Source organism: Lepidothrix coronata, unplaced genomic scaffold, assembly GCF_001604755.1.
Source record: "Lepidothrix coronata isolate B3197 unplaced genomic scaffold, Lepidothrix_coronata-1.0 Scaffold121, whole genome shotgun sequence".
In the NCBI taxonomy this organism is placed as follows: domain Eukaryota; kingdom Metazoa; phylum Chordata; class Aves; order Passeriformes; family Pipridae; genus Lepidothrix; species Lepidothrix coronata.
Genome location: NW_016690301.1, coordinates 1,666,406 through 1,691,674, shown reverse-complemented (window position 1 = coordinate 1,691,674; position 25,269 = coordinate 1,666,406). Strand labels below are relative to the sequence as shown.

General features: G+C 38.0%; 1 protein-coding gene across 8 annotated transcripts in view; it reads right to left on the bottom strand.

Moving 5' to 3' along the window:
* The window catches only part of TENM2 (teneurin transmembrane protein 2), a 900,957-nt gene that overhangs the window by 59,543 nt on the left and 816,145 nt on the right, over window positions 1-25,269 (bottom strand). For all 8 annotated transcript variants that reach the window (XM_017825633.1, XM_017825634.1, XM_017825631.1 and 5 more), the window contains 2 exons: window positions 19,725-19,925; window positions 17,888-18,073 (listed from right to left, as the gene is read on the bottom strand). In XM_017825633.1, the coding sequence (XP_017681122.1) occupies window positions 17,888-18,073; window positions 19,725-19,925 (387 nt within the window). The remainder of the gene's footprint in view (window positions 1-17,887; window positions 18,074-19,724; window positions 19,926-25,269) is intronic.

The following is a 25,269-nucleotide window of genomic DNA, read 5'->3' as shown; positions in this document are numbered from 1 at the left end:
ACAACTAACAGAGTTTTTTCTGTCACCAGCCTTTGGTGTGACCCACCCTCTCCAAGCTGCCATCGGCTGGGCAGGGAAAAGAGGGGGACAGTTTGTGCTACACTGTCCTGAGATTTGAGGAAAGCAAACAGATCAGTGATCAAAAAAACCATGTCTGCTCAGAAGGTTGAGTCTACACACAGAATTCCAGCTGAGCCCTGAATCTGGACTACTCGTGTATATAAAAGACAGTTTCAAGAAGGAAGAGAGGCTGCATTATGGGAAGTTCAGTCACAAGAGTGAGAAGCCTCTGCAATGCCAAGTGCCCTGCAGCAGCCAGGAGGCCAAATCCAGTCCTGCCAATGTGGGATGCTCATGATATCCAAACCCCACACAGCCCCCACATCACCCACAGTGTGGGCAGGGCCAGGGTGGTCCTGCCAGGCAGTGTCCTGCCTGCACCCTGATGTTGCCAACGTGAACATGAGGACACATCACATCCTGCACGCAAACCAAGGCTCTGCACCGTGGCTTCATCGTGGCCAGGTGCCAACAGTTTGGGTTGTGCACCAGCACAGGCACAGTAGTTACATGGAACATAGGTAAAGACACTGCTGCAGCAGAGCTGCATAATTCCTTCTACAGGCCAAGGAGATTATTTGCTGAAATTCTGAGCAAGAGCTAAAATCTGACCCCAGCAGCACATTTCAGTTACACAGTGTATTCTTCTCAAACAAGACTCATATTCAACTCCTATTCATATACCCAGTAAAAAGACATATAAAGATGCAGTAAAATTTGTATTTAAGATAGTCGAGTCTTTCAAATTAATCTTACTGTAACAAAATCCATTTAGAATATAATTCCAGGTGAAATTACATTCATAAAATCACTACCACAACCATAATCTTTTACTGTATTAATGTTTCTGATATTGCACACAAGGACTGGTATCATCCTTTGTAATATGTAATATCTTTTCTGAGAAAGAAGCCTTCTCAAGTTGGATTTATCTCTAAAATAGCGTCTATATAAATAGTTTTGTGGCAGTGTAATGATGGAGTGACCTATCTGACAGGATGTGTAAATTCAGTCAATTGAAGGGCAACAAGCAAAACACTGACTTCATATTTAAAAGAATATATAACCTAACCACAGTGTAGTAACTAAAATCCTTACATTAATCACAGCGTTATGGCAAGCGGTTTCAGTCATTCTTTCATAAAAATTAGGATTCACACCATAATTGTATTTCAGCTTTTTCCCTCTGAATGCCCCGATGGGTCAGCAGAGGAGGCTCCACTGTCACTGCCCAGCTTTTCTCAGGACACAGATGCCACCCAGCATTTCTTCTGCTTCAAATTCTAAAGGGAAGGCAGCACCACCAGATTTACTGCTCAGGAAATGTTTTTAAGCAATGCTGTTTGTTGCAAGCAAGTTTCAGAGTAGAGGCAGGGGAGGTAAACACCAAGCCAGGTTAAATCAGCCGTTTCCTGCTAAGCTGAATGTACAAATACTTTGAGTATAAGCACACCAGTGTAATCCTTTAGGACTGAGGTAGACAGAAAACTATCCTGCAAACAGGGTCCACACTGGCAAAATTCAGCCAAATTCAACAGAATTACACGGATTTCAGTCAGCTAATGTACAACCTCATGTCAGACTGGCTGTAGCTGGGCACTTTATGTCATACTTAAAATTAATATAAGTGGTTGTTCTTCAGAAAACACAGTTTTTCTCTGGTTTCTATGTGTTAGCTGACTACCAAGCATGGGGAAAACCTCTGGATCATAAACTGCTGCTGGTGGCTTTACAGCCCTTCCTGCCTGCTGGAAGGATCATGGATAACTAGGGCTTCTCCTGCCTGAAGGCAGTGAATCACTTGGAAATGGACTCCTCTTTTCATCAGGCCAGTGTGAGCCTGATCATTCCCCAAAGAAAGAAGCAGCACTTGGATGTATCCATCCTAGCCAAATATCACTAGCATCAAATTTTCCATTTCCAAACATCTTTATAAAGTCCTACTAAAACTAAACTAATATTCCAGACCTAATGTAATTTAGGGTTTTTTGGGGGAAGACATTCTCAGTTCAGTTATTAGCTCCAAAATACTTTTTTTTAACTTCACAAACCCTCCAACTATGGCATACAGGAGGAATGAACTCCTTTACTCCTTAAATGACAACTCCCACATATATAGAAAAATAAAAATCACTTATTATCCACTTTAGCTCCAAATACAAATTGCATTCCTCTGACCATAACTACTTTAACATACCAAAAGCTTTACAAAACAGAGGAGTTTAAGTCAATCGAAATGTCCAGTAAGCTTAGTCAGCATTTACAGGGACCAAACAGATCTGTTCCCCTTCTGTCAGTGCTACATAATAGTGGTTTACACCAGTATTTCTAATCTGATTTGAATTCAGGGATGTGAGGGAATGGGCTGTGCACACACAAGTAGGGAACTGCAGTGAGAAAAAGCAGATATTACACACTACTTATGTTGCTCAATATGCTAAAGAAGATGCATAGGAAGGGCACTGAGTGGTAACAGCCTGTCCAGTGGGCAATAAGGAGGATTGTAGGGAATCTGCCAAAAAACTATGGGCCCAAGTCTGATGTCTGACCTCATAACAACCCTGCTTTGAGGAAGAGGCTGGACCAGATGACCTCCTGACATCCCATCCAAACTGAATTATCTATGATCCCTTTGGTTTTAGAGCCTTATAATTCATAATTCTCAGGGCAGGGAATCCCAGTTTTCTCAGGCATTATTAAAATATAATTACTTGCTATTCATTAGATATTAATGCCTGCATAGAATTTATAATTTAGCAATTAACTTTCAGGTATGCAAATGCAGATCCTGTGTAAGAGCACAGGTTATCTCTAACAGCAGAATAAATATGAGCCTTAACATAAGTAGACAGTTTCCTCTATTACTGTGTAGCAGATTAGTATGTTCTGTCCCTTAAATTTGCTAGAGGACTTTGGAATCCCTTCAGGACTATATAGACATGTGCATTATATTTTGCAGCTGATCTTCTTAAAGTATTAATCACATCGATTCCATGGCTGCACACTGTATGGTTTCAGACTGCAGAGTTCAAACATTCCAGCTGTCCCAAAGGAAAATCCCAAACAAAAAAACCAGAAAGTTTTTTAAGAAGCATTGTGGGATAGTTTGGAATGAAAAATAGTAACACGCACTAAATGCTTCTCATACTCCTTCTGGCCTGCAGTAATCCTAAATATTCATGACAGTAAAATATTATTAGAAGTGACCAGAAATAATGGATATTTGAATAGTAAAATAAATATATCTCACATGTTTGTTAAGGCTAGAATTTCTGGAGCTTAAATATGTACAAGTGTGAAGTATGAAATAATGCCCATGACCTAGGAGCAGTATTCTGCCACAGAGGCAATATATGGAAAACAAATTAAAATAGATAAGCAATGCATTCTGAGTTATGTATTTGTGTATGCTGAGTTGTTTGGCAGATGTAGGATAGAAGATGAATATTTCAGTACGTAAACCATAAACATGCCTTTAATTCTAAAGTGCAAGGCACCATTCTGCATTCCTTGTCAATATACATAAGCCTCATGAATATCATGCCATTTTCCAATTTTTATATCTACCAACTGCACAAATAGCTAATAAAAGCTACAGAAATAAAAATGTTGTTTTCATAAACTGGTTTAAATCCTGCACACACAGACAAAACATAAGTTATTTCTCTTTTTGTTCCATTTTTTAAAACCTGCCTACGTGGTGAAGGAAGAAATCTCATAATCCTTCATATATAGCCAATTGCTTTGATATTTAAATACTAAATAAATCTGGGAAAGTGATTTTGATCTGCTAGGGAGATCATCTTCTCCATTCTACCCCCAAGAAAGCCAAGAGTGTTTAATCTGCACTTGGAAGAAATTTGGAAGAAAAACGAGTCTTTAGGCTCTGCTTGCTTTACATTAAACATATTTACCATCAGGCAACTGATGGCTCTGCTCCTCCCCTCGCCTCCACTAGAGGTGTCCTTAATTCTCTGGAACGAATACTTAAGTCTTTCTGCTGCTAGGCAGAGTATTTATTTTCCATTTCTCTGTTGAAGCCATCAGAAGAACCAACAAGACTTTTAACTTGGTTGCCTCGCATCTATATTTGACAATTTTTAAGCCATACCGGGACAGGCAGGTTGTTACTTGGTGTACTGGGAGTGTTTGTCAGGAGCACTTCACTCAGGAAGAGAAACACAAGATAAGTGGGTTGGAGATGCAGCCGAGATATCTGGAGACTGCCTCATCACCAGTTAAAAGGAATTTTCAATAACAAAAATAATAATAAAAAAAATCTAAAGGGAAAATTATTCAGTTTGTGAAAGTCCTGAGAGGCAGATTTGCAAATAAATCGTTAAAAAAACCCCAACNTAAAGGACAACGTGCTACAGTTCTGTGCAATTAGTTCTTTCTTTGCAATGCTGAAAATACAGCTTGAGTAGCAGCTCACAGTAAATCTAAACATCAAAGAGATGTCAAAGAAATCTTTCTTTTCTGTTTTCTATCCTGATTATAATTTAGAAAAGTTCCAGGGCTAGGTACCAGAACATGAGATCTCTAAAGGCCAGCATTACTGACCCTCAGTGCTCAAATAAAATGATAACAGAAAAGAATCCACACTCTGATTCCCACAATTTCAATGGGCTATATTGTCATTGTTCATTGCTTATACACAGCTGAACTGTTAGCACATTTCAAGGAACATGTTAGAAACTCATAATAATTAGGCTTTTCTTTAGCTAATAACCATTTCTTCAAAGCTGTGAAACCAAGCAGCCTTTTCCCACTCCACAGCAATAGTTTGGAGCAGAAAGACAAGTTCTGCTCTGGCTCGAGCTGCAGAGGATTTCCAGAATGCTCCATGCCATGAAAACCTATGAAGAGAACACCTTGTAACACCAAAATATCACCTGAAGGTCTCTCTCCTGAGGTTTGATGCAGTTTGACTATTGAGTTTAATATCTCCACGGATCGTGACAAGCAAAGTGAATTTTGGAACGGCTCAAGGTTTCAGAGTAAATACATATGTGGGAATGTGCTTAATCAGGCACAGTGCATATCCAATTTACTGCTGCAAGCAGTCAGGAAGTTTTTGTAAAAATCCTTTTTAAGTGGAAAAACTCTCCTGCAGATTAATGACAAAGCCTTTCTCCTCAAGATACAAATCTGTCAGTGCAAGACTTCGAAGTGAATTCTCCACCTTCTTCTCACTCTGAATGAAACAACTTATTAATTGTAATTATTTCCTAACCTGGACTGAAGTCACTTAATTCAAGTAAGGGGTTGGTAGCAGCAGCCCTGTGAAAGTTCATCTTTAGTAAACCTGTAATCTTTTGTCACAGGATGAAAACCCAGAAGCAACACTGAAGACAACAGACATTTTCCTTTTCACTTCACTGTCATTAGTTCACTTTTGAGTGACATCTCTCCTCACATTTTACAACATCTTTATCTCAAGTAATAAAATACAGAAAAGAAAATAAATAATTAAGATCTGGGGGCATATTCTGCAAATAACTTCACAAAATCTCCCATTAAATACCAATGGGAACACTCACCTTAAGAAATCAGGCACATTATATATGACTTGATAGAAAGTTTTCCAACTACAATGTTTTATCTCAGAAATGCTGACAAAAATCCTTAGTAGAGTAGGAGAAACTAACTACAAAAGTTGAATAAACAGATGCAGCCTTTAATGGAAGGCAAATATGGTAAATTACTCCAGTTCTGCTGAATAAATATTTCCCTATACAAAGCATCTTATACTTTAAAGTTTCCATGCAGTATTGCTTTTAAATTAAGTAATGAGGATTTAAGGACTTTCATGGTAACTAGAAGTACAATTACTGGTCTAAGATGACAGAATTTACTTAGGAAACTCTTTGCATATGGAAGATTGAAAGATTAAAAGGAATGGGAAAATAATTAGTTTTTAATAAGCAATCAATTTTATTTTAAAAAAATTTTCATGTGGTATGAAAATATTAACAATTTCAGGAGACACTTCAGTGTATCCAAAAAGTTTTTGAGTGATATTTCATACCTACTTAACTCTTTTGATAAAGTGTATGCACTACTGTTCGAAATTAAGGGTGGCCCCGACCGATTTTAATTCACTTTTTTTTACTGAGCATATAAGCAATCAAAATTCTTATAGAACAACTAACAAAAGATTCCAATGAAGAATCATAAAACTGATAACATTTATAGGCCCCTCTGGATCTGAAGTAAGGAAAGGTAATGCTTACAAATCTATATATATTTCTCATTTCCCCTTCAACCTTTTTGCGACGTGTACAAGAACAACACGGTAGTTTGGGTTTCTGGTCCACAACCATCTGTGTGAGGAATGCTGCAGGAACAAGGAATGCTGCAGGAACAAGGAATGCTGCAGGAACAAGGAGTGCAGACCCATTTACACAGGTTTTACACTGTCTGTAGTGTAACACTCAGTATTTCTATCAAGCGACTGTTGCCTGTTCAGCCTTCATAAGGAGTGACCTTGACTCTGATAACCTGTTCTCTAAACATTGAAGACTTTCTCCCTTCTAAATCAATATTTTTGACTTATTTTAGAAAAAGACCCCAAGGTTCAAACATTCAAAGGGCACAAGGAAGATATTTATGGACTGGCTCCATGATAAAGAATCAATTAATAACGATCCAAGGGAGGCAGTAACAAAAAAGCAATTTTACCACTAGTTTCCAAAGAAGCTAAAAAAAAGATGAACTGCACCCAAAAATCTGTGTTACTATGCTCCCCCCAACCCCAGTTCAACTATCTATTAGCAATGCTGTATGGAAGCACTGTCCAAAACATCCTTTCATTTTTTTTTTTAAACAAAAAAAGGCACATTGCCACTGCTTTTTGTGTACTGCTATCAAATTACCCTAAAAAAAAAAAAAGGATCAGAATTAATCAGAATCTGCAAACATTTTAACAAAGTCATATTGCACCTTCACTTTTCAGCAGGAAATAATGATCCATGGCTTCCTGCTTTCAGTAATACTTTTCTGGTTCAAATGCAAGTGATTCTGCAGTAAAAAAAAAATTAGAGAAGAGGAACACCCATCTTCTTTTTCTATAACTGCTTAATTCTGAGCACACTACCTTCCATTGTAAGACTGCATGCTATAATGCTAATTCCTCTATTAATTTCAGAGAGAAGTGATCTGTAACCCAGCATATACACATTTTGCCTTGCTTTATTAAATGGAAAGCAAAGAAGTCAGATCAGTTTATATTTAAACTGTGTTGAAAAGTGGATGCTTACATGCTATATTAGGGACCGAGTTCTACTCTCTGGTATTCCCAGTGCTTAAAACAAAAAGTCAGTTCTTTCATCTGAACTAATGTGTCTCTGGTTTTAGGGGAGTCAGCATCTTCTGGGATGTTTAGGGGGTTGTGTTTGTGCATGTTGAATTTACAAAAACAGCTTCAGTTCTATTCTTGAGGAACTCATCCCACAAGAAACTCAGCAATTCCTTTTGATTCCTAACAATTGGAAAATCACAGTATTTGAAGCAGCAGATCAATAAATCACCATGCTCTTCTTGCAAAAAATGCTATTGCTAAACTGGTATTTTTTTCTTTGCTAATTTGTGCTTTTGGATAATTGTCCTCTTAGTGTTGCTTGTAGCCTCAAATCACAACCTAGCAAACCAGTAATATTTTTCACTATAAACCGATTTAGTTTTTAATTAAAAAGAATGTTTTTAATCACAATTACATTATTATATTTATTTCTTAGCTACCAAAGCTATTATCCCTACTAATTCTCTTCAGAGCAGGGACTGCATCTTGATGTATTGTGATTCTTCAGCTCAGTTGTTCAGTGCTCTGAAAAACTGTTTGAGGGCAAATTAAAACATATGTGGTCTAGATGCACTATGAATCTTACTTATTTTTCACACTCTTGAATAACTTTAACCTTCCAACATCTACCTAAAAAAATCTCATCTGAAATTTTATATTTAAGCAGAATGAATACAGAAGAGATTCATCTTTACATGGATTCCTGTAAAAATACACAAAAATGGTAGAAGTGTATATGCTTTTCAATTATATGAATGATTAACTATGAGCTCGTGTAGTTTGGTCATGCCAAAACAGTTAAAGAATCTTTCCTTGCAGCTATTTTGTTGATATCTTATTTGACTGCATTTTAAAAGCAGGCCACAGTCTATCAGTGCCAAGTTGATCAACCTGCTCCACACTGAACTGTTAAAAACTGTGAATAGAAACTAAAAACACAGTGGGATTAGGAAAAAACCATAAACCCTGATGCTGGTGGGTTGTTTGTCAAAATTACAGCTCCCTAGTTGCAGATTGGAGGAAACCCACAGCCTTTTAAAAGGCATTCTGCAATGGAGAAATTACAAATGAGGTGGGTAGGACTTGGGTGCTGTCACACAAACCATGTTTGAGAGAACCCAGAGACTGTTTTACACTTGAACATCTGGGACTCGCTGCACGGCTCCCAATAACCAGTGAGACAGCACAAGAAAAGGCAACACATCCCAGATGTTAGACATCAGTCATGGGCCATAGAACTGGCACATTACAGTAAGGCAGGAGGGAAAATATCTTTTAAGTGCAGTAGAATGAGAGGCAGAAAAGCTTTGCATGGATAAGCAGACAGCCACGTCTCCTCTGCCTAAATTTTCATTAGGGATAATGTTCTGATCCGTGTCACACTGAAGTCTTTGTGGAAGCAAAGTTGCTACTTTTCCATGAAAACTGCCTAACTGTTTAAGAGAGGTACTTGTTTGGAGCGAAATATTTAAATTAAGTGTGTAGCATGCAGTGCTAAGGGTCAGCTCTCAGATTTGAAAATCTTCAGGGAACAGCTGGGCCATGAATCCTTTCTGCTCTAATCCTGTTACTGAATGAAGAGGGAATGACAACAAACACAGTAACCTTAATTTCTCGTGTCCTTCTTTTCCCTGTGGCTTTCAGTATGACTGTGAGCTGCTGGTAGATTAATGAGACACCAGTATTGCTTTGTCTCCATCTATCCCAGCATGGATGTGTTTTGAAGACAACTGACAGGCTGAGATGGAGAGTTATGTGTCAATCAGTATTGTATCACTGGAAACACCACAGCAGTATGTGCTGGAAATCGTAGAAATCTACAGTTAGTTACAATTTCTTGGCAGCTATAAATCAGGTAAACTCAATGACCTCAATATTACTCTAATTATTTGCACTTTCAACATACAGAGGTGAACCACAACACGTGGACCACAACATCAGGCCCAAATGCCTTTAAGAACAATCAAGTTTGTATTTAGCTCTTACATTTCAGTAACCCAAAGTATGTTTGGACAAATTAGATATACTACATTATATAATGACTTCTGTTGGACAGCAAGCTTTGCTTCTTTTTATATGTATAGAAAAACTATATCTGAACTGAAATAGGCTGAGGCTACCTACAGGAATAATCTCCAGAAGCAATGTTATCCTAATGAGCATTTCATAAGCAGCTCAGAATAGGGATGGAAAGAAAGAAAGAACGAGAGGAAAGAGCTGGATAACATAAATTTTTAAAAAACTTTCTTCAATAAGAATGGCTCATGATACCTCATAACTCGTGCTCTGAACAAGTCCCCATATTCATTCCTTAAGATCTTTTAAAAAACTGTCTAAGTAAGGGCTTTTAGTGAAAGAAGGACGTATCAATATTCAACATCAGCGTGTATTCATCCTCAGCGAGCAGTTACTGCCCAAGAGAGAGCTGACAGTTTAAAGAGAAGCCTTTCAATGGTTTCATTTTCCCCTGAAGCCCTAAATAGATCACACAGCAAAATCCTGAACTGACACTTCAGAGGTGCTACAGAGACCATTTTTTCCTTTTTATTTCTGACATTAATATTTTTAATACAACATTAAACTAAGAAAATATTGAGCAGAGAATTTCAAAAGCATCAAATATCTTAGGAAGACAAGTCTCTAACTTCTCATGCATCCTACCATTAATTTGATGCTAAATTGGCAAGAAGCTGAAAAGGTAAAGCTTTGCACCTGAATTGTTATTCCACAGAGATTGCAGCAGTCAGGCAAAACACATTTGGCTTTATTTGCATCTTCAAGCACGAAAGATTACGTGAAACTGATGCTGAAGATGCAAAGGTTATACCTGGAGAATGTATAGGCAAGAATGCAAGTGATCAAGGAAAAGGTATCTCTAACAAGAACACAAACAGCAGGCCTCAAAAGGATGGGCAGGTATTGTTCTCTTTTGTATTTCTTTCTTAGGAAGTATAAATATTACCTATATGTACATACATATATATCTCTCAAGATCTGGTACTACCTTTCTACCTCTGTACAATCCATGTCACTGACCTCTCACAAGCATTCCCATGCCTTTGTTGTTTTGTATCCAGCAACACCATGTAATTCACTCACTTGCTGAAACTCGGTTTGACACCACAGGGTGCAAAATAACACAGAAAATATTATCTGCGGGAGAAGAGAAGATTGTCTGACGCTGGGAATACTCCTGTGAACAGGAAAATCAGCTCTGCCCTTTCAAAAGTTAGATCAGCTCCTTGATTGATTGCCCTTCCCCTCTTTTTGTGGTCTGTTAAGAGTTCAAGAATTGGCCAGGAAATCAATATAACTCATGTAGAAGCGCCTCCAAAAGGAGAAAAAAAGAAATGTGGTTTAGTTTGGGAAGCTATTCACCAGTATCTGCTGGGTGCGTCTTTGAAGTACAAGACATAATGCAGGAAGTTTTCTGAAAACACACTCATTAAATTTTTTGGGTTAGGAAGGGAAGAAATAAGGTCATGTTCTGCAAATATCCTATAAAAAGAGAGAGAAAAGAGCCACTCAAGTGTTCTGACACTGCACTCTGACATATTTCAATCATTTACAGGAAGCCCTCAGCAAAGAATGCAAACAGGAAAGTTCTTCCTCATGAATAAGCTTGCCTTTCAGCCAAAAAAGATCCCCAGCTGCCCCGTGTAAATTCTGCAAATGAAAAGGATTTCTGTTTCTAAACTCCCTGAAAGTCAAACCACTCTCACTATATACAAATCTCTAGATAGAATATATTTCCTTACAAATACACATAAGCAGCTTATGATAAAGTAAGTGGATGCATCTTGCACTTCTGGATTCCTTAGTGCTACGGAAACTGCTCAGAAAGTTTACCCATCCCTGATCCACAAAATAGCCAAGTATATTTCAGCAGGAATTTGCAAAGTTACAAACAGAAACCAAAATCCCAAGCAAGTACTATCTACATATCTGGGGACTTCAGGGCCAAGATATTTTATTCAGGAGTTTTGGAGGTGAAATAAAAGATGACACATTCACAAAACAAAGCACCTCGACAGCAAATGTAGCTGGGACAGATAAGAAGCATCACTTTCCAGGAAGAAATTTATTCAGCAGCATCTTGCACCTTTACTGAAGCACAGAGATGCTGGACTAAATGACCATTTGTCTGACTGATTACTAAATTTCCTTGGTTTGGGTTACAAAATGATATAACATATGTGACCAAAATACCACTTTATAAGGAAAACTTCTACCTTTTGAGTCTCTCCACGCTTGCACGATGGAAATGAAAATGTGAGTGATGTGCAGAGAACGACAGAAATGGTTGAGAATCTCCGAGTTTGCCTCATGAGGTACCTGCTGCTCCTCTGTTTTGCTGAACAGACACAGGGGGGAACCACCCTACAACACTGCAATGAAAGCTTGGCACCTAAAAGGCTGTATCACAGGTGTGCTTACTGAGGAACCTGCTACCAGCTGTAAAAAGAGTGGGATAATTGTATCACCCAGGTGACGAACCGGAATCTGCAGGTACGGCAACAGCCAACATCTCTAACATTTCTGGTCGTGTCATCATATATATTACCAACATATTTCTGCACCAACAGTAATGAAAAGTGGTCACGACCCAAATATTCTACACATTTTTCAAATAAAATGAAAAAATGTGTTCCTCCCTCCACAGAGCATGCAATCTAAATTCCTGTCATCCTCGCTAGAGATTTTTTTTATGCCTTGATAGGTTATAAACTGTTACAGATTAATTTTAAGTTAGAAGTGCATTGGAGAAGTCTAATATATCTAGCTCCTTCTAAATTGCTCTTTGTCAGATACGATGGCTTTCCACTGCCTCCTCCCACACACTTTCCATCTCTCCTGAAAATTGCCTCATCTTTGAATCATTACCGTGGTAATTACAACAAGAGAAATCAGTAGTAGAAGAAAAAAAAAAATCTTTGACACAAAGAGCATTATCATGGGACAAAAATATCTTGCTATATCCAAAGATAACACAATGCTGCATTATTAATGCCCCTATCGATTATTGACTTCATGGTAAGGCAAATAACTAAATCTTTACACTTTACTTGTGGGTTTCCTTCCGGTTGACAGAAAATATAAACATGACCGAAAGCTGGAAAGGGCACAGTCATCCCAAAAACACTTGGAAGGGGGAAGTTTTTACTACACTTTATTTTTTAGTAAAACCAGAGGTGGAATAATATTCGCCAAGTGTTCACCTGGGCGAGTCTTCCTGCTTTAAAGGGAGAGCATTGAAAGTATTTACCTGCTGGGTGTAAATTTGTTTGGATCTTTCAGAGTGGCTCAATATCCACATTGACAAACCCATTGTTCTGCAAATACAGAACACACAGATTAGCCTTCTTAGCTGGGTAAATGATCAATTCTACTTCCAAGAGTGGCCTTAGATTCTTAAAGGCAATGAAAGTACAAATCCTAACATAGGTCATTATAAAATAAATTCCTTAGAAGGAATGCTTCCTTTTAAGCTCATTTAAAACGAGACTGAAACGAATTCATACAGCTCACTGACTTTCTAGTGAGCTCACTGCCCCATGGCAGGATGAATCACCTCTCTGCTGTTCCTGACAGATGTTTGTCTAAATACTTGTTAAAAGCTGTATTGAAGAGGAGTCCACAACTTGCTTGGACAAACTACCTCAATTTTTCATTTACTGTTACATGGTTTTTCCCAACACCTAACACAAATATCCTGCACTGGAACTTAAAATTCTTAATCCTGGACACAGAATCCTTTCTTCTGCTTGAACATTTTTAGTGTATCTGAAAATTTTAGGTTATTTCCCACCATGTAGGTGACAGAATCCTGGTTCTTTCCAATCTTTCCTCTTTACTCAAGGCTAAGAGAGATTCCCAAATCCCTTATTTACTGAGGAACATGTCCTGCAATTTTGATGTTTTTAGTACAGGGGTCAAGGACTCACTGGGGGAAAGAGAGCGGCAAATCCCCAGCTCCGGAGTCAGATTTCCAAAAGCAGTGCCAAGGCCAGGATTTGTGGTTGGACTCAAGGATCTTAGAAGTCTTTTCCAACCTGAATGAACCTCAGCAGGGTCTGCAGAGATGCACATCACCTGGCTGTGTTGGGTCTAGCAGGGAGGCAGATGGAGGTTCAGCTCAACGCCTGTACCAGGGAGCAAAGCTCATTTGCAGTGAAGAATAAAAAAAAGGAACAGAAAATATAAGAACTGTCTGGATCAAAACCTGCTGTAGACAATTCTTATTATCAAATAGCCTTCAGTACAATCTTTCCCCACTTTCTGTCGGAAAGGGAATGCTTAACCTACATCTTATGTAGGACGTGAGCAGACAAGAGCAAAGCTTGGGAATACAACAGACAGCCACAAAGAAAACCTCTTATATCACCTTCTGGTGAGAGCTCACCTTAAACGATACATTTTCAGACTTTTAAATTTTACTTGTAAATGTTGAGGATTAAATCCTGATTTCACTGGTCTCACAGCGAGATTTTCACCAATACCTTAATAAGAGTCACATTTCATGCTGCAGGGATATGAATTACAGATGGAATTACACTTTTTAAATGGTATTTCTGACTGTTTCATAAGATCTCCATATATATCACCCTGTCCTTGGAATACTATCTTGACAGTTTATACACAGAACACCCTCTGCAACCGTTTAAAAACAACAGCTTTAAGCATCCAAATATTATTTTCAGTGAAAGCAACAGATCTGTTTTGTAACAGCACATTTTAACAACACTCAGATAATTCAAGGAAAAGCTAAATCCTCCATCTTAAATTTCTGTCATGCAATTGGTTTGAGATTAACAACTTCTATACCTTAGTCTTTCACTTTGTTATTAGTTTTCCAATATTTTTTTCCTCATCTAGATTACCCTCTATTATTTAGTTATAACTTCCTCCATAATTGCAATCAATGAATAGTAATCACTTAATAAACATATCCTGACAGGTCTATTTTTGCACTGGGAAAAGATTAATTTTCTTTATCACCACTCCAGTAAGCAATTTTTTTTTTCCTTGCCTGAAGTAGCAAAGTGAACTGCAGTTCTGCTCAGCTACATACAGGCATCTGAGCAAGACCAGACACCCCTCCTTTCAATTTTATATTATTTGGATGTAGATTTACCAAAATCTGTGTTACTTGGAACATGCATTCATTTTTATTTGCGTTCATTCTTATATGTAATAGTACTGCACACAGGAAAAAGCTGCTTTGCAGTTTGTTAACACTGAGCTAACACTGCTGTGCTGGGAGGCTTTTCAGAGTGCTTTGCTTAAAACCAGGTGATGCTGAGAGAAACTGCACTTCTGGTAAAATTTTTGAGCTTAGATACTCAACATGGAAATGCCAAAGAGTGTGCATTCTGTCAAGTACCTGTTAAAGCCTAATTTGATATTAAATAGAATAACACATCCTGAGTGAACTTGGATACCTGCAGGTTGCTATGATGATTTCTTTCCCACTGCCATGTAAATACAGCACATGAAACTGGTAAAGAAACCCAAACAAATGCATTTTGGTTTGTATGTAGAAACCTGCTTTTCTTTCTCACCAGTCAAATCTATTTGTTCTAAGTGGGCCTGGCCTAAAGTCACTGGAATCACAGCAAGTTTTTCTGCTGACTTCATTTCAGACTAGGTGAAGCAAAAAGTGGAAATTCAGAGGAAATAACCTCTCCTATGGGATTCATACTGTTCTGCTTGAAGTCCATATGGAAAAACTCTCAAATGTCCTGTGAGGTAAGCCTGGCCATTCAGTGCTCCTGAAGAACTAACAGAAGTATTCAAAAATACGAACTGTGAACAAGGATGGGAGAGATTCACCCTCAGCTCCTTTGCTGTCTTACTCTGGTCTGGCCTGGATTTGACTTAGGACAAACAGACTGTGCAGTTTGCCAGGTACCTTCCAAAAAGGACTAAATCATAGCTTTGAATTAACAAAATGAAATAAAATAATTTAAAAAAAAATCAAGGTTTTAACACATCAAAAATGCATTCTTGAATGTTATCTTTTTAGGGGAACCCTCCTCAGTGAGCAATCCTGACATTAAATGGTGTGTTAAACTTTCAGTTGAAAGCGAAACCATAAGACAGAGCTTGAAATGAAAGTGAGTTTCTGTAAAATTTAAGTGCACTTCAGTTCTTCACACTAACATTTAAAACGTCTTGAGCAACTCATCCTTGTACCAAGGTATCGACTCACTCTAAGGACAAATTTTCCAGTGGTAACTTCTGGCATTTTTCATACCAATACTGACAAAAATTAGCTTTACCATCCTCATCCTCTGAACTCCCCCTGTGTATCGGTCCCACGTAACACAAACCAGTGGGGTCATGCTGAGCTGACCCTCTGAACTGAATCCCATTCCTGCTCTGTGCTTTTGTAAATGGCCTCAGGACACGATCATATGAAAATTCTTACTCATACAGGCTTATCACAAGAATATATACCTGTCTACCAACAACAGACAATTTAGGATTGCACTAATCTGATACACCACAACTAGGAGGACATACCTAAATTCTTTGCACCAGTCTCATCCTTGCCACAGGCAGAACCACATTAAGCTTCAAGGATATCTTTCTAACACATACCAAACAAAAGAAGCTTATGCATATTTTAATCACTTTAGAAGTATCACCCTTCCTCTGGAAAGAATTGATTACACATACCAGTAATAGGGAAGATATTTAGTTCAAAGCTCTGAAAATTAGACTTAAAAATCTCACTTCAGAGTTCAGCAGTTCAGCTTGCAATTTTCAGCACACTTTTGAGATCCTGGTAAAAGGCATCTTTTTGTCTGCACAGTAATGAAGACTTTACATACATTAATTACTTCTAAACATAGGCATATTACTAGGAGATTATAAAGCAAAACAAATTTTGCACAAAGCATGTACTTTTAAAATAAGCAACTATTACAGAATTTAATGAAAAAAAGATATATTAGGCATTTTGTAAAGAACTGAGAAGCACTTAATATGAAAACAAAATGCCTGGATTAATCTAGCAGAGGTGTGTTGATATAATGGAAGTCTGAAAGCAATTATGAAAGAATACTCTGCATCTGTGCTGGTCACAAAGTGTTCAGTCATAAAAGCTTTGATTTAAATCATATTAGCATAGTGTAGCAAAGCATGCAGCACCACAACATCAAAGGATATGCCCTGAAAAGATGTATCAATTGTTATTTTTTTTTCTCCAATAAGAGTATACTTTTAGTTTCCAACTCATGTGTTTATCAGAAATGATTTGTATATCCAGGGAGAAATCAGAGGGGAATGAAAAAGAAAAACAGCTTGAGGGATGCAAGAATCTCACCACACTTTTAAGTAAAGAAATAACAATTCACTTGTAATAAGACTGTCCCATTAAGGTCCCTGATTGCTATTAAAATCTCAATTGACCTACTCTTTTCTTTGTTAAATTTACCACCTTAAGATAATAAAACCAGCATGACTTTGGATTAGGACTCAGTAGGTTTCTTTTAAGGTATTCCATCTCAGTCCTCCAAAAATTTTCTGGAGAAAAGCACCCTTGCCTGAACCTCACATTGACTCAGCAGCTGGATACTCTTGTTCCAGATAAATTTGCTCAGACTTTTCAGAGAGGATGTGATCACTGAGAATTTCCCATTTTTGACTTTGGCATAGAGAAAATAACAATTTTCCCCTTTGTTTTGGGTAACTTTTCAAAATAATCCAAATAGACTGCTGGACTGCTTGGAGAGACAAAATAAAGAACTTAATTTAGGAGCAATTAATTCCTCTTCAGAATAAATTTTCTAGCACAGTGGTTGAGAGGGTAGAACATCACTGCCTTGTGTAAGTGTAACCCTTTTGAACTTCCCAGGTTGAGACATCACAGCTGAGATGGAACCATGTTGGTCATGGCCCTCTGCACGATGCCAGTGCTGCCCTGAGCAGCAGGATATTAGGGAAGGGGACAGCAGGATGCTGCAGTGCCCACAGGGCCCTCCCACCCTGGCACTGCCTGTGTGCAAACACCATTCCCACTGTCACAGCACAGCAGAAATCCAGGCAGCTATTTCTGTGCCACCAGGAACACTTAATCCTCCACCACTTGACCCCTGCTCTGGGTGGGGATGGTGGGGATGTGTTTCAGGTGTGATGTATAACAGCAGGAGAGCACTGATGCATCAGACCAGGAAATTAAAAGAGGTGCCATTCACACAAAGGAATATTTAGTTAAGTTTAAAAATCTTGGCTTGGATGATACCGAGATGAACCATTTGTTACATCTTCACTTACTATTGTTCACTTGCTGTGGAATTTGTTTGTTTGGTTTTTTTTTTATCTCTGCAAATCATTTTGTTACCGATTTTAAATGATTCCAAGAGCTCACCTGCATTTCACCCAACACCCTCTGAGTCAGAGCTAAGCACTAGGGCCCTTAAGGGAACAGCCCATTACAACACACGACAGTAACTATGTCTCTACGATTTATGAAAAGAAAGCAATATGTGCCTGTTTCGGTGCCTGTCGTTTGCCTACCAATGGTGCAGTGCTCCCCATTCCAGCCCTCTCTGCATTCACACTTCCCATCTTTACAAGTTCCGTGCTCCGTGCAGCGGGGGTGACACACGCGCTGGTCACAGGCCGCTCCCGTCCACCCTTCTTCGCAGCGACACGCTCCGCCCATGCACACCCCGTGGGTGCCACAGTCCACAGAACACACTTCTAGGAGAGAAAAGAAGGAATAACAAACTGATTTGCAGAGGGAAAAAAAAAAAAAACACCACGGAACAAAACCAACACCAACTGGAATTGCAGCGGGTACTTCGGTGGCGGCGGGGCGGGAGCAGCGGCCGAGTCGTGCAGGGAAGGGGAGCAGAACGAATGTGCTGTGGCTGCAAACTAAGTGCTGTCAAAAGCTGGCCTGTTCATACTCTGAGGAAAACTGGCATTTAACTTTTGCTTTAAAACTAAATCATATTTAAAAGTTGTTTAAAAAGTTCTGCTGGACGGACTGGGCTAGAACTGCGTCCTCTACGCAGATAGAAACAAGTTTCAGAGGTAGTGTCCCCAACAGCGCCAGCAGCCAGAATGGGAGCAGGTAGCTCTGCTTTACTCACACCTGGACCCTCAGGGGATACATTTCAGTGACAGACACTGATTTTGCTAAGAATGACACTGAAAATCACTCATACAGCAGAGAATGGTGGCAGTTCAGGGTCACTTAGACTCTGGGAACGATGAGTAAAAGACACTTTCAAAGGAGAGATCTTGGATTCCTACTACATGGTCAGTTATATGGTGTCTCACTCCCAAAATTCTACTGCTCTCTGTCAGTTACAGTTGTAGAAAAGCAGAGGGGTCTTTTGCCTCACATATCACCAAAGAAATGGAGAGTAAAACTCTCATTCACAAATTTTTCTGTCTGCTAATCCACGAAGCAGAAAACACACATCTTCATATTAATGTCACTGGTGGGGGGTTCTAAGCGATTAATCTTAGAAAATAACTGAATAAGTGTGAAAAATGCAAATATTATTTTGAGAGACTTGCTTTTGGCCTACAGCTCCCTCTCAAGGTTCACTTTACAATATAAATGTAAAATTCCCAGTATTTCCCCCCCCCTTACAAATAGAACATTTGCTGTCTTGTCGAATCTCTGTTGTCCTCTTTTGCTCCTTCTGTTAGAATAATCATGTTTTACCACTGTAGCTTTGGTGAGGATGAAAGTTTTAGCTAACGCTTTTGTACCTGCTTTTAAGTGTTACTTAACTTTTTTAAAATATATTATAAAACCTTAATATTATATGAACTTGCATAATAAAATATAAATATATATAAAACTTAGTATTATAAAAACAATATTATAAAAAACTTATTTTTTAAAAAATATATTCTACATACAACTGAAGAGGAAAAAAATACCCTTTATTTGAAAAGATAAATTTCTGGTTTGTGATGTTTTTCATAAATGAGTAGCATTTTGATGTGCAGTAAACTCCCAAAATAGACCTAAGTGGAGTGTTCTTCATTCTTTAAATGTTATACCCAGTTATAAATTATGGATGTTTTTATTTTCATTTACAGATGTGAGGCACTTATGCAACTTTTTTTATTCAGACTCAGGGCTAGAATAAAACACAAACTCCTAACCTGCATCCACCTCACCCCCAGCTGACAGTCCCAAACAAAGAATTTCACGAAAAAAAGTATCTGAGATGCATACACACTTCTCCCCAGCAGAACTAAAGAAGATCAAACACGTTCCAAAGACATGTTTCTAAATTATTTGCATTTCAAACCCGCAGCAGGTATCAATGTTTTAACAGAATAGGAGCAGTACTGCAACACGTTGCAAGACAATATTTTTTCTTACCAACGGAGCAGTCGGGGCCCATCCAGTTGGGATCACAGCTGCAGAGCCCTGTGTCTGACAGGTAAGTGCCGTGCCCACTGCACTGGTCTGGGCACTGGGCTCTGGGCAGCTCACAGTTCACTCCTCCCCATCCCGGGCTGCAGAGACATTCCCCGTTCACACACACTCCGTGGTTGGAGCACGTGGGATCCAAGCAATCCACTGCAGAAGAAAGCAAAAACAACGTGGGAAACGGTCAGTTCGCACAGTGTGATGTTTGGAAAACGTGCAGGCAAGCGCTCTGAGAGGTTTGTATCACTGTGACAAATAAAGATTGAGGTAGTTCTTATCAACAACCTGGAGTGAGAATGGGGAAGCGAAGTGATTTATATTTTACATTAAATAAAACGAATAAACCAGGGTTTGACTGAACAATGACAGTTTACTGCAGCAATGCTTTGGTGGGGAAGCAAAAAGACTTAAAAATAGCATTTAAATATATATAACAAGAGTTTCACATATTAGCCCGGAGACATTCTTCTGAAATACACTGAAGTTCCAATGACTCATGTACTGTACTTAAATTAAAAAGTAAGTTAATAAATTGCAGCTTTAAAGGATTTTTTCCTTTGGAGTATCTTCAGTCCTGCTATTGTTACTATTAAAATGCTCCAGCATTGTGAGAACAATTATGACAGCCACTTCAAGTACCTAGAAGTCAAAATACCAGTGGCTTTCAGCTTCATTTAGGCTTCTAATCATTCAGGTACTTCTGAATGTTTGATCCATGGTTCATTATTAGCTGAGCTGTAAAACTGAGAGCCCTAGTTACTTCAAACCATATTCTAACCAGCAGCTTGTTCCTCTAAAAGAAATAAAAGCAGATACAAACACGGATTTCATATTTTCTCAATCCAGAAACAACAGAGTAAGAAAGTGAAAAGAGTTATGACAGAAAATGATGCAATGAAATTTCAGTTGCTATTTCAATCCTGACAAATAAAGGAATGTTATGAGCTGCCTTTCAAATAAACTTTATCAATAAACTTTATGAATTTCCAAATTTTTATCTTATATCATGAATTTGTATAAACACACTGTGCTGTACTGCAAACACCAACACAGAGGCTTCACCAGCTGCCTTTTGCTGTGGAATTGAGGGCCAAGGTCAAATTCGTGCCTTAAATAACCTGAATTCATCTCATGACTGGTATATATTAGCTCACAACAACAGGGCCAAGAATGATTGGCATTCTCTCTCACTGTTCCAGGAAGATCTGAGTTTATAATGAAAGTGATTTATCTCTCATCTTTTCCAAATTGATCCTTCTAAATTAAGGCAGAGACATTTTCACTCTACCTGATGGGAACAATACTTGATCTTTCAAATCTCAGCTTTTCTATAAACACAGAGCCTTGTCAAATTATTTTATGTAGTTGCAGAACATTTAAAGTAAGTATATAGATTAGATACAAACAGAGGATTGAGGCAGGCACAGAGATGCAATAACATGAGTTATCAGAATAGTTTTGATTTTAATTCAGATTACAGTAGTACAGGAATAAATTACTGTAAAATTTCTTACAAGATTTTCATTTTAATGATGACACTGGCTATAGTTTTGGGTTTTTTTAAGGTTTAAAGCTTAGCTACTGAGACAAGAAAATATTCAAACGCAATTTCGTATTTATAGGTAAACCAAGATTGTTTTGTGGTTCAGCTCTGACAAAAGTTGATAAATTAATAAATTGTTCTAAAGTTATGCAGAATGCTTGTCCTGTACTGTTAGTCCTTCTTGGTGTTTAACAAAATTATAACCTGTCCAAAGTTTAGAATACATCTTTCATACTATTTCTGTTGAACCCAATAGACTCAGAGCTGTGACAAAACAATTCGATTGAATAAAGAAGAACATAAAAACTTAGATCAATCTACTTTTAAAATGAAGGCTACTGCCACCCCTACATTTAAACTATTACATTTTTTTTTAGATTGTGATATTTTAATGGAAAATTTAGAAGGGTGATTGTGTATAACATCATATGTGGCAGGACAGCTACTTTTAGGAGATAATGATAACTCATAATGTACTCTCCTTGTCAAGAATGTATCATCTTCTCAATTGAAAGCACTAATGAAAGGAATGGAGAGCATGTGAAAAACACCACCTTCTGCTACAGAAATTAACAGTCTTTCCTCTATCCTGAATTACAGTGCTCATACAGCTGAGACTTACTTCCACAGAACAAGCCTATCAATGCTCCTCAGCCTTGTTTTACAGGATAATACACTAAAGACCTTTATCCTTTGTTCCAGACAAATATATTTTACAGCTGTTTTGTTCTATCATATGGGTAAGTAGCAGCTTTCAAAGTTAAAACTGAGGAGAGTTTTTACTTTGAGCTCCAATCTTGTTCTATTTTAATACCTGCTCTTAAGAGTTATCATCTCGGGCCAGATCCTCTGCTGTTAAAATTAGCATAATGTCATTACCTGCAATAGAACTGCACTGACTTATGCTGCAGAGGTGCTGGCCCTGAGCTGGAGGAGGGTTTACAATGGTATTTAAGAAGGATTTATAAACGGACTGTCTTTGGTGTTTCAACAAAGGAGAACGCGCAGGTACGTTAGACTTGCAACTCAGGGCCCCTTGGCAGCTCAGATCATTAGAGCTCATTTAGTACTGGGCCCTCTGTAGATTTGACAAAAAAGGTACTGAAAGCAATTTATATCCTTAAGGACAAAAAAGGAGGTCAAGGAGTTTTCCAAACAATATGTACCACGGAGTCCCCAAAGAGCCATGAATTACACTCCCGAAGTTAAATGTCATTGAGAAATGACTCGACCACGAAAGCGACAAGAAAACCACCCTTAACTTAACCTAATTTGGTGATTTCACTTGTCTCCCCACAAAACCAGATTGAATGAAGCCTGGCAAATAGTCCACTTCATCTTGTGTGCAAATCTGTTAATAGAACAACAGTGTTTATGCTGCAAAAATTGTGCATCACAAATATTGATTTTGGTGCCACTTTCATTTCAGGTAAATTGTTTGAACAATATGACCATGACGAATATCAGAAATAAAAAGCTATTGGGAAGACAAAAACGCTGACCCACTTGTTCTAATTCAATATCCTAGTTGGAAAATGGTAAATGAATCAACCTTTGCCGTTCCTTTTGGAAGTTCAGATCAATAGAGGAGATTTCATATATTATATTTAAGTACACATATATTATTAGTATCATTCTGCTATTAAAAGGGTAAATTTTTAATTCATGCAAAAACTTGAAATAAAACTAGATGATTAACTGGAGAGACACCACATCACAGTATACCCTTTTTTCTATAGCACTTGGAATTAATGTAAGAAATATGTACAAAAGAAATGGAATTTTAGGGTAGAAACATGATGGTTGTTTTTTATTTATTTTCAAATTAATTTTTCGACTTATTTATTGCCCAATGATATATGCAAAAGGTTATTTCAACCTTTCTTGTCATGTTATTGACCCCTTCCAAGTTTGTAGCAAATACCTCCTGCCTTTGTAATCCATTTATCTTTTTAAGAAAAAACATCCTTCCAAGCACAGTGTTGATTAAATAATGTCTATCCTTTCATCTCAAACAGCAATTCACCTCCCAGAAAACTTAGCTGACTGACAATGTTTTGTAGTGGTCCCAGGTTTGGCTGGTGTTAACACAACACCTTTGTTCTATAAACTTTTCTGGAGCTGCAGATGTGTTTGTTTCTCTAGTTTCAAACATTCACCTCAAGATAAACTGAATTAAGCACTACAGGAGCCTATTTCTCTTACAGGAGCCTAAGGAATCCAAGGCATCTGGCCCAGATACACCACAGCCATTCTAGACAACTTAAAGCAGAGAGAGAATTCCACGGAAGTAGCTGGAAATTACCATCAGGGTGAGGGAGGAGCTGCTTGCAAGGTAAAATTTGCAGAAGTAAGAAAGATCATTTTAGGCAATCTACCATAATCTGGCTAATAATACAAGCATTTTTATAACACAAAACGTGATTAAATGTATCAAGCTCAATGAGACCAAGCAAACAATTGCAGTTAGTACCTGAAAGAGAGCTTTTGCACTCCTGAGAATAGATTGGATGTTGTAGAGCAAGTTAAAGACAGTTTTTTTCCATCTTCGATTTCGATGCAAATGATAGTTAAAGCAAGGCATTTTAGATAATTTTGGAAAATCTCCCATAATCTTACACTCAGTGTGAACTGAGAAGTATCAGTTCTAAGTAGACAAAAAGGACATTACAGCATTTTCTGGATATAGTTTGAAATGTAAGCCATTAAAAACAATGGAAAAACTCTTGACAACAAGTGAGTTCTGGATTAAAGCTGTAATAACCAGTGTTGGGAACCTTCAGTGGAGGGAGGTGACAGGAATGAACTGAACAAGCAGTTGTAGTGTTGGCAGTCCCACTAGTGAGGATCCTTGTGTTTTTTTTTTTCCTCTTTAGCACAGTAAGTTCACTCAGACTAATGCAAGATTTTGTCCTAAAGGTGACAACTGTAGTCCAAAAAATAAACCCCTTAGTGGTTTAAGTCCCCATAGTTTTCTTCCCTTCATTTTCTGATGGGAGAAACAGCTCTTTATTATAGGGTAAGATAAAAATCAATACACGTGGTGGACAGCTCTGCAACCCATTCAGAATATTCCAGAGAGACTCCTTAGTCCTAAAAGCTTGTCATCCCAGTCCTATCACTTTAGTACTCAAGCTGCTTCTCCTTTTGGAGGATTAATGAACTCTGGAATGCCATCATAACATAACATGAACTACTACTGCCCTGAGGATGTGCCAAGGAATGCTGAACTGCCTGTTAGCAACTGTCTGAGGAATTAAATTCCCTTTTAAAACCATACTAATATACTTCAAAAAGAAAAGCAGTCCAATTTATGTTGTGCATTCTAACAGAAAACACTGTGAATAAAACCAGGATTGAGCTTAATCTATGACTGCATTTTGCAGGGTTATTTTGTTAAATTTGCTCATTCTACACACACAAGGAATTGGACACTTTAAACCTGGAAAGGTTTTCTGCATTTAAAAGGCATTTTTTGTTCATGTGTACCTTTCTTAATCCTGTATGATTGCAGCTAACAGGAGTAATTTGCCCTACATTAACTCTGTAAGTCATACAGTTATCTAAGTCTTTCAAATTTGTTTCATGAGCTTCTGTCTTAATAGTGATTGATACGTGCGCTTTGTGTGAAGCTGAAGCTGTACAATTTTGTCTACCACTGCTCCTTTTTCCTCTGCATTTCACACCTAAATTGTTCAGTAAATACAATCCATAAAAAAAGATTTTTCCCTTCACTCTTCAACAAAGGAATTATTCAGCTTTACTTGTGGCAGACACTCTCAATGCTGCAAAACAACATATGCAGAAGGCCAGAAGTTTCATCTGAACTTTAATAAACCGGTAAAATTGTGACTACCCTCTTTTACAATAATCTGCTACAGCAGTTTCATGCTTAGATTTTTGCTCTGTTCTTTCTTTTCCCCCTACTCATTAAATAATTCCAAACCCCAG